The 10,026-nt window shown below is 39.3% G+C and overlaps 1 protein-coding gene across 6 annotated transcripts in view; it reads right to left on the minus strand.

The window, feature by feature from the left end:
• Positions 1-10,026, minus strand: part of LOC121680982 (homer protein homolog 1) — a 170,170-nt gene that overhangs the window by 75,934 nt on the left and 84,210 nt on the right. For 3 of the 6 annotated variants that reach the window (XM_042060584.1, XM_042060582.1, XM_042060581.1), the window contains exon 2: positions 2,341-2,497. In XM_042060584.1, the coding sequence (XP_041916518.1) occupies positions 2,341-2,497 (157 nt within the window). Of the gene's footprint in view, positions 1-2,340; positions 2,498-10,026 lie in introns of those variants that run through there. The other 3 variants (XM_042060583.1, XM_042060585.1, XM_042060586.1) reach the window with 3 other exon arrangements.

Below are 10,026 nucleotides of genomic sequence, written 5' to 3' on the forward strand. Positions count from 1 at the left end.
TTACACGCGCAGAAATTAAAATTCAATATCAACATCACGTGATTCATTATCGGAAAATCCTGAAAGCGTACCTGATGCAAAGCCAAAATGAGAAAAAAAAACTTCATACATGATGTCTTTAAATCAATTTGTTGACCTTTGTTTCATTGCTTCTGTTGAGAAACTAGTTCGCCACACACACTGAACTTATCAAGCATTCTTCAGAACGCAGCTGATCAACACGTCCCGTCTACTTTCACTTTCAATGAAATCCACTAGTAAATGAAATACACTAGAAGCGGCGGATATTCGGAAAGATGTGAAGCACAAAACCCGTCGTCAATGTCAGCGGCCTGTTATAATAATGGCCTGTGTTATACAGAAATATAGCCTACCTCTGATCGACAGATCTGATCGACATCGGATCTATACGAATTGTGTGGGTCTCATTTTCAAGTCCAAAAAAATGGAATTCCGTTTAAAAACAGAAGAATCACACCCCTGAATGATAGCTATTGTAGTTCTGATGTGTTGGTGCAGGGAATCGAGATGGCCTTTGCTAAAGTCCCATTACATGCCATGCACTTAAAAAGTGAGTTTCTGGCCTCATTAAAGTGGCTATTCGTTCTGATCTGCCTGTAAAAGGAGTTGTCTTTATTTTGGGTAATGACTTAGCAGGCAGAAAAGTGCCACCTCCTCCGAAAGTTGTAGTGAATCCCTTAGCACAAAGCACCAATTTAGATTGGACTCCTTCGTCCGTTTTTCCAGCATGTGCATTTACTCTGGCCCATATACGCAAATATGAACATGCCGTGAATTTGTCTGACCCATTTATGTCTGGAAAATTAGTCCGTGTTATCGCTATCTGTGCCTGAGTCGCTGTCCACAATCAGTGGGCTGAAAATGAAGATTTGTTGCCGCTGTCTGTAGAGACAGTGCCGTTGCCTTTTCTGTCTATGGCAGTCTTGTGCCTCTAGTGACGTGGGAAAGCTGGATGTTGACCCAGTCATGTCAGTCTTCTCTGCTGAGGAGGATTGCTTTGGTCTACGCAATGTTCTGGTCTCTTGTGCTCATTTCCAGAATTTCCAGAAGGTGCTGCCTTGTACTAATGACTTTGTTTGGTCTGCAGATTGTCTGTTTGTCTTCAGAAACACCAAAGCGTTTTGCTATAGCACTCCTGTGCTTGTTACGACAACTTTCCAGCTTCCTTTTCTACTTAAAGTGGATGCAAGTGCTAGAGGAGCTGGTTCTGTACTGTCCAGAATTTGGGTAGACTTGATTCCCCTTATGCTATTTCCTTAAACATCAGCTGAAAAATGAGTTTTTGTCATTCTCCAGTATGAACACCACAGCTTATGTAGCATCTATGTACACCAAACTTTCCAGTTATACACTTATAGTGTTACCCATACATTGACTTATTTGTGGCGGCCCACCACAATATCAACATTGACCACCACACAATGATTTTCCAGGTTGTACTAAATTGTGCTTAAATCTGGTTAGCATCATAACCACGCTGTGCTAATTTGTTAAAAACTGTTGCATTCAAGTTAATTCTGCAAACCAACCACCACAAATGGAATTCAGTTCTCTGGGAAACACTGACTTAGCAGTATTCTGAAGATATTTACAGAGGGATTTGTTAATAAATCATTCATGGCCTGATTAATGTGACATTTTCATTAAAAAAAATATATGGTAATTTTTTTTCATCTTGTATGTAAACAAAACGAAAAAAGAATTTTGCACCTGGCATTTGCACCTCCAGGGAGGAGGTCCAGCACCTAACATTGTTCAAAGGAAGCTTTACCTAACAGGTTCACACAAAGCTTCGAAGCAGAAGCACACAAAGTAGTTGCGGCTGTCACCCAACTGAACTAGCTCTGCACCCCGGTGACCCGATATTTCATTTAAATCTCACACTGCTATCTCTCAAACAAAAAGCACATTCTCTGTTGGAATAGTGATGACTAAGAGGAATGAATGATAGCAGCAGCAATGATTAGCACACGTTGTTATGCCTGCAAAAAACCCTAGGCAATGTATAAAAGCTAGTGTAGGGTCTTTGTTCTTCAGTGCAATCCTGGGAAACACTGCTCTATTTTGACAATAAATCATTTTTGCATTGAACTCTGCCGGACTCTTGTACCTTGTTTTTGAGTACTGAAAGGATTTTTATTTCAGCACTTATAATTGTGTATGTCGTGGACAAGATATTCAGACTTATATTCTGTCCCCAATCTGATACGACTGGTGTACCAGTATGATACTGTACATATGTTAGATTGTGTCTTAGATCTAGTGGACTAGTTATACACACAATCAGTGCAAAGAGACACATGTCACACAAACACACACCTTGGAGCCATCAAGACTGATGATGCGGTAGACATTACGTGTGCTGTCATAGAAGTAGGAGACTGTGACTGCATGCTTACTGGTTGGTACCCAGTTCTTCTTGGTGTTGGGATCAATCTGAAAAACATGGGCCCGAGTGCTGAAGATCGGTTGTTCTCTAGAAGGAGAGATACAAAGAAATGAACAGAGATGCATTTTCTCAAGTTAATATTAATGCATGCAATGTGTTATTTGCTTTAGACCTCTGAAGTTCGCCTACAAAAGTACCCAAAGCTTCCATCTTTGCCCATATAAGGAGATCTGGATGGGCATTACTTTGAAATGGCCACTTCATTCACGCATTACATGACATGAAGCTGCGTGAAACTTTAGTACCACTTTTTCAGCCACTGTGTGTTGCTCTGCCACTGTACGTCGCTCTGTCAGTAGCATGCCTGCCACCCCTTCTGAAAAAGCAGGAGGCTACCTTTTACTAGGGCTGTCAATCGATTAAAAAAGTTTAATCGAATTAATTACATACTCTGTAATTAATTAATCTAAATTAATCGCATATATATTTTTTGCTGTGAAAGTATTTTAAATATTTAAATTCAAATGAATCATTGAATTATCAGCGTTAGTGACATTAAAGTTCAAAAACTCTTTTATTTTTATTTTCACTGTTCAAATAATGGCCATAATAATCAATGATACTGTATGACCTAATATGCTGAGGAAATACATTCAAAAGTGCTTCCGGAAGAAGTTTTTTTTTCACATACAAGGCATTTCAGGCCACAGATATAACCTAGGGGACACAATGAAAATAAATTAACACTCCCGTCAATGTCAACACTACTTTGCATTGATGTGCGACTAGAGTTGACGAACTCCGGTGATATGCAAATTCTTTGCTGCAGACATGGCAGAGGACTTTATTTTAATCAACACTTTATTTTTATCAATATCATCAGGCCGTTTTTTAAAAGTAAATGTTCCAATCAATGATCTAGGCAGCATATTTTCTTCTCTCTCCTTCATTTTACAGTCTGGTTACTGACTAGAACGGCTCGGGGTCAAAGGTCATACAGAATCGATTAATCTGCACTATTTTTTTAATCAGTTATTTTTTCTCAAATTAATTAATCGAAATGAATCAGTTATTTTGACAGCCCTAATTTAAACATAATTGTTGTCGAGAGGAATCCCAGCCTATGAATTCAATAACAAAATAAATCATGCATAATTAAAAATGGCCTCGATTTAGGCTACTTGGGTATGGCATAAGGGCTACACAGTGGTTAACGACGCAAAAACGCAAGTTGTTATTTTATGAAGACGTAAATGGTTGCTTTGCTTTCATTAATGGGGGCGGTGGTAGTGTAGCGGTTAAGGAGCTGGGCTAGCGTGCAGTAGCCTGAAAGTTGTCGGTTCAATTCCCAGCTTCCACTGTTGTGCCCTTGAGCAAGGCACTTAACCCCAAGTTGCTCCGGGGACAATGTAGTCCCTTGTAATATAGTTGACATATGTAAGTCGCTTTGGCTAAAAATGCGTCAGCCAAATGTAATGTAATGTAATGTAATGTAATTAATGGTTTCACTATAGTCAAGTTTGCAAGGAGGAGACATAACACGTGAGCATGCCACACTATCCAGGGACGCCCTCACACAGCTGTGGTAGCGGGGGCAGGAGGACAACTGTTAGCGCAGGCTTTATATAAAATTCTTCAACAGAAGCCTTATGAAATAAAGGCCTGCCTCGAATACATGCTTGCCCAAAATAAAGGCCTGTGGTTTGCACTGTTGCAAGGAATTAGAACACAACTGCAAAGCAGATTGATTGCCTTATTTTGCTGTAAGGACGGTCCACAGAAAGTCAATGGGGAAAAACGTTTTAGTTAATTAATATATTTTTTTTTAAAGGAGAAGTTCGGTGTGATATTGACCTAAAGTGTGTTGAAACAGAAACTGGAATGCATTTTCACAGAATTATTTTTGGAATCTGATCCCTTATCATACCTGTTCATTCGTACTCGTCGCTCGACTTATCATGACTAAATTCAAGATGGCGGCGAACGGTAAACTTCCTGAAGGTACTGTCTGTATAAATCGTCTTGTAAATAAACTACCAGTGCTTTTTCAAAGTTCTCAATGTCTCGTTTTAAATGTCAGGGCCCTCGGAAGTCTACCAATGAAGTGTGGACTTTGAGCCTCGTAAATGGTGTAAAACAGTGATTTATTTGCATGGCTAGTCCGATGACCGAGGCACCCCCATCGAAAACCTGTTGGTAGCATCAGCTAACTAGGGCCAGATTTCAGGGACAAGTGTACAGTGTGTGTGCAGGGGACAAGACGAGATGAGCTATGAGACAAAAGTTCACACTCGGTATCATGTTTTAACACACTTTAGGTCAATATCACACCAAACTTTTCATTTAATTGTGTTCGATTTCTTATCTTAGTCAGGGTTTGGCTGGAGTGAGATTTTGTGAAGTCATAGTGTGTGTGCGTTAAATTTTTCCCTAAACCTCATTTTAAAAATGTCTGACTTTTTTGCTATGTACAGTATAATCCCTGATTTATGTTTTTTTTTTTTTTAAAAAACCTAATAGAATGGAAAAGTTTCTTCAAAATATACAATTAAATTATTGATTGCACTTGAAAACAAGACCAGTGTTTTAACCCCGTGGCATGGAAGGATTATGAGCCACTGGGCCCCTGGGCACAGACATGAAAAGGGCCCCCCTGCTCACCTGAAAAAGGTAGCTCAGTAGAAAAAATTGAAAAATAACCCCTTAAATGATGACTTCTGGCGAGTTTTGTGGTAAGAAATGGACAGATTGAGACTTATGAATGTGTGTATGAGTGTACATATGTATCAGGGATGGAAATAGCCTAAAATATTTTTTTCCACCTACCATTGTGGCTGGTGGATTCCAAAGTCTACCAGCCACTAGAGATACAGAACATATGAACATTTGATGAAAAATCATGACCAAAATGATCACGGTTATTATTGCAATACACAGGTATTATTGCAATATGATTAAAATGTGCTGACTTTTTTTCTAAACCTACCATCATTGTTGGACAGAACTCATAATTGGCCTGCCCTTCATGCCCAGTAGCTGTAAATCTAAAGGTCAACAGACTATAGTGTCATAAAAGTGGTGTGGCTCCTTTAAGACCCAATCCACTGGTGTGAGTTCTGGAGCCATCCAGCTTTATCTTAATCTGATTTTAATATTATGTCTAGGCTATATTTAACATTTAACATTTATTTTCTATTTGGCCTGTTATGAAATTATGCATTGACCAATATAAGCACACTTTTTTAAGACACTTAAATACATGCATGCTTAGCATTTTGTGAAAACAAATCATTATGGCTACATCGACAAACTCTTAGCCATGAGCTGTATATCCTCTGATTTTAATATTTACACATATGTAGGTATTTAAGCACAGCTCAGTTTTAAGACACTTAAAGCCCAAAATTGGAGACCATATAGAAATTTGCTACCATTTCAAAACCGGATTACTCTGGAACGGCTTATTGTACAGGGGATTGCATTACACCTTTGTGTTCGGTAAGGTCTGCTGTTTATTCTGGTTTACGGTTTGTCATGTGTGGAACGAAAAGTTTGTGAAATATTCCTCCTATATGAATTGAAATGAGCGCAGAGCTATAGTAGCCTAATATGATTATTTCTTGAAAGTTAATTTTCTCGCGAACTGTTTATCGCAGCAAATAGCGGCTATACCTTATAAAAGATGAGAAAAAGTTATTTCATGTGATGTCTGTGAGGTTACTTCGCGAGTAGTTCCTAGAGAAGAATAGGCGGCCACACTTTATGTCGGTCTGCCTCATGTCTAAATAGCAGCGTGTTCCGGGAAGGTGTCGCGGACGGGATTAAACAGTCAGCGAATCAACAATCAGAGAAAACTGCGCTGAGAACGTTGTAGGCTGATATTAGATCTACCTGCTGTTTGTCTAGACATATGTATGCCTTAAACTTGTATCCTGTCATTTAGAAACAATGCTGTGGTCTAGTCTAGTCATCAACAAAAAATGAACGGATTGCAAAAAAAAAGAATGGATTTGGCGTGACATTTCTTGAGTGTGCGTGAGAACGTGAGATTGGTGCTGAAAGCGTGAGTGTCACGCCAGATGCGTGAGAGTTGGCAACCCTGTCTTAGTATAACAGCTTCAAAGTCATTATGATGGTAAATTTGCAATAGATAGATTTGCAGGCCATCCGCCCTAGCCCTAGCCTAGGTGGATACAGAGAACAGAGGCCTCATGTACAAAGACTTGTGTGGAATTCCTACCAAAACATCGTGTACACAAAAAACCTGTAACACTGGTTTGTTTTTTACAGTACACTGTAAAGTTTTTAACAGACATTTACCATAAACAATATGGTTTCTCCTGTAAGACTGCCGTAAAAGTACAGACAATGTCAATGTTTAAATGAGAAGAATCCACCGTTTTTTAAACACAATTGTGCCGTTTTTAAAAGGTTTAGACTGTTAACTTAGTAGTTATCAGTGTAAAAACGCACATCACTGTGAAAAAATGTTTAGGCTTGTGTTTTAACCATAGACCTCTCCAGAATAAGTCCCGCCTCCGTAACTTCCGTATCCATCCAACTTCCGGGCGTCGATTGTCTATGGGAAATAACATGGCGTTTCGATATATCATACCGGTAAAACATCTGTAGGTAGCGAAGTAGAAAAAAACTGTGGGCCGATTGGCCTACACACTTCTGCCATCTAGTTTCCACTGGGTTTTTTGATTGTCGGTGCCGTTAAAGTAGAAATATATCAGTAAGAAGCACTAAGCTAACGTACGCTTCAGACGCCGCGACTCCCCCAGTCAAGGTTGCATAGCAACGGCAATGTTTCATAGTTTGTCTTCACCAAAATGGAGTTCGTGACACCAGAGCCTGTCTACGGAGGTGGCACTAACCCTGCGTGAAATCATCATGTTTGATAGGTTGTTAATACATTCTGAAAATGTTACTGTTCTGATCAAGGTCATGCAAAATAAAGCTATCGACTCAATACGATTTAGCCTCCGATTCCTAGTCTGCTTAACATTATCTGTTATTCGTGAAAAAAAATCTCATCTCGTCATGTCTTTAGTGTCTTCGTCGACAATTTCTTTCTTTTTCAAATATCTCAATAACAGCCAACAAACTCGCACAGTCAAACCAAAGTTAAGTCATGTTGAAAAGAGGCTGAACCTTGCAAATGATTTACATTTATAGACCACTGAAACCACGCATGAATCACACGTGAAAATGACCATCACGTTAAGTTGTGACTGGTTGGCTGTGAGCAAGATCTAACGCCCTCCTCTGCCCGCGTACTGTACATCGGAACTAGCTCCCGGTTAGCATTAATAATCGTTTACTACTTAAACGGCACCGACAATCAAAAATCCAGTGGAAACTAGATGGCAGAAGTGTGTAGGCCAATCGGCCCACCAGCTTTTTCTACTTTGTCACCTACAGAGTTTGACAGGTACGATCTTTCAAAACGCCATGTTATTTCCCATAGACATTTGACGACCGGAAGTTGGATGGATACGGAAGTTACGGAGGCGGGACTTATTCTGGAGAGGTCTATTGTCTGCTAACTTGCTAATGTTAGATGGTATAGGCTCAAACAGCATTTCAGATGTTCTTTGGGATTACAATAACAGGTTTTACAGCATCTATTTCTCATTAACGGTCACAAAATCCAAGCATAAAAAGCCAAACAAATTACTTTTATCTGCAAATACATGCGTCTCGGACCATCTAATGAACTCCGGGCACCATCTTGATTTACTTTGAGAGCCGCCTTTGCTCATTAGCATAACCGCCATTTGATTGGCTGGCGCTCTTGCAGCAGCTTAAAAAGTTGAACATGTTTCACTCAAATGTTGTTGGGGGAGGGGAGTTCGGTCGTCCGATACTTTTTTCTTCACTCACTCACCAAGTGAAGTGATGCAGCAACTTTTAACAGAGGAGCTTCTGAAGTGTGAGAAGCACGTGTGCAAGATGGAATAATCTTTGTGAAAGAGGAGGCACAGCTATCCAGAGGTAAGGTTTAGTTAAAATGTAAGGAAATTCGGGTGGTAATAAATACTGTCAACTGCAAATGATTAGCTAACATTAAAAGTAGGTTAACAGCTGCTGATAGCAACCTAGTGCTAGCTCATTTTAACCATGAATTCTGATATTTCAAAATGGTGTTCACATGCCTTCAATAATGCATGACTATCATAATTGAGATTAAGGAGGAGGACTCTGTTGTGTCTTTTACCAATCTTTGTCCTTGTAATTTTTAAGTTTGTAGAATCCAACTAGCTATTATTTATCTAACTAGCATAGCATTCTTGTGTACTTGTACTTGTCTTCTTTGTAGTATACTTTGTAGTATACTCTGGTATTTTTTTCTTATTAATGTTAAGCTACACATAAGTATTGCATTCTTAAACTACTTGTGTAAAATGTTATTATGTTTGTTTTGTCCAATATTAATGTCATTCTTATTGGTTGGTGCTATCTTTGTATTATTTTATTATTGTGGTCACGTGGCGTGTGCATTGCGTGTCTGGTCCGTGGCTGCTGAGTCACGTTTTATCTGTGCATTCATACAAGAGACGTCTCAGATGTGGCGCTGCTGCGGGCAGTCTGCCTATTAAAGCATCTCTTTACTTGTCTTTTTTGAATGGAAACGCTTTCTCCTATTTTTAGCATGCAGACGTTTCTCCTATTTCTAGCATACACAGGTTTTCAGCGTGGTTCAAGCCGCACCTGAGATATGCGTGTCACGCAGGCAGTATGCACACTCTAACCTGTTAACCTGGGTGCCAAAATGAAAACGGTCACTGGTCGGCAACTTTTGCTGCCATGCATTTTACACAAAAAAAAAAATCAAATGTATGAAACAAATGTATTTTAATATGCTAACTAGAGTGCCACTGGAGAGCGCAGACCTCCGTGAAGACAAAATGGTCTATCCCGCAATATTAATAAGAATGAAAACTCATTTGTGGATCCATCCGTACTCAAACCTGCTCCAAAATGTAATAATTGAAATCATCAAATAAAAACACAAAGTTTATTTCCAGCGAGGTAGAAGTGCTCTTATCCAACGAAATGCCAAGAAACCTACGTCTTTATCATCTGTAATTAATAACATGGTATGGGCCAACAGAAAACTAGTCACGTATGAATGGTAACAGACAATAATTGACTTTAAAGTAATTTTACAAAACTTGGATTTCTCTGACAGTGATACTTGGGTGGCTCAACACTAACAAAAATGGACACAATAGCAATTCTTCCACTACTGAGGGTGAGGGGTATTCCATGAACCTCGCTAATTAAGGCGGCAATTAACAGAAATAGCCTGGCTTGAACTAGCATAGACTTTTACTTGGGGCTGAAGGCGTTCCATCAACTCAAGTTAGCATATTGCCTTCGTTTATTCAAGCGAGGCTTAGGTCAGCTTCATGTCTTCTCGTGCACAAGGTAGAAAAGTAGACCAAAGCAGTAGATTGACGAAAAGAGGATATATGTCGTAAAATTAATTAAGGCAATACTAGAGGAGCCCCTACAAACACTCGTATTAAGTTGTTTTACATCCACTAGGTAAAATAGATATAGGTATATATCTATAGAGATCCTTTCCATGTTGGCCAGCATTTTAC

Source organism: Alosa sapidissima, chromosome 13 (genome assembly GCF_018492685.1).
Source record: "Alosa sapidissima isolate fAloSap1 chromosome 13, fAloSap1.pri, whole genome shotgun sequence".
Classification (NCBI taxonomy): Eukaryota; Metazoa; Chordata; class Actinopteri; order Clupeiformes; family Clupeidae; genus Alosa; species Alosa sapidissima.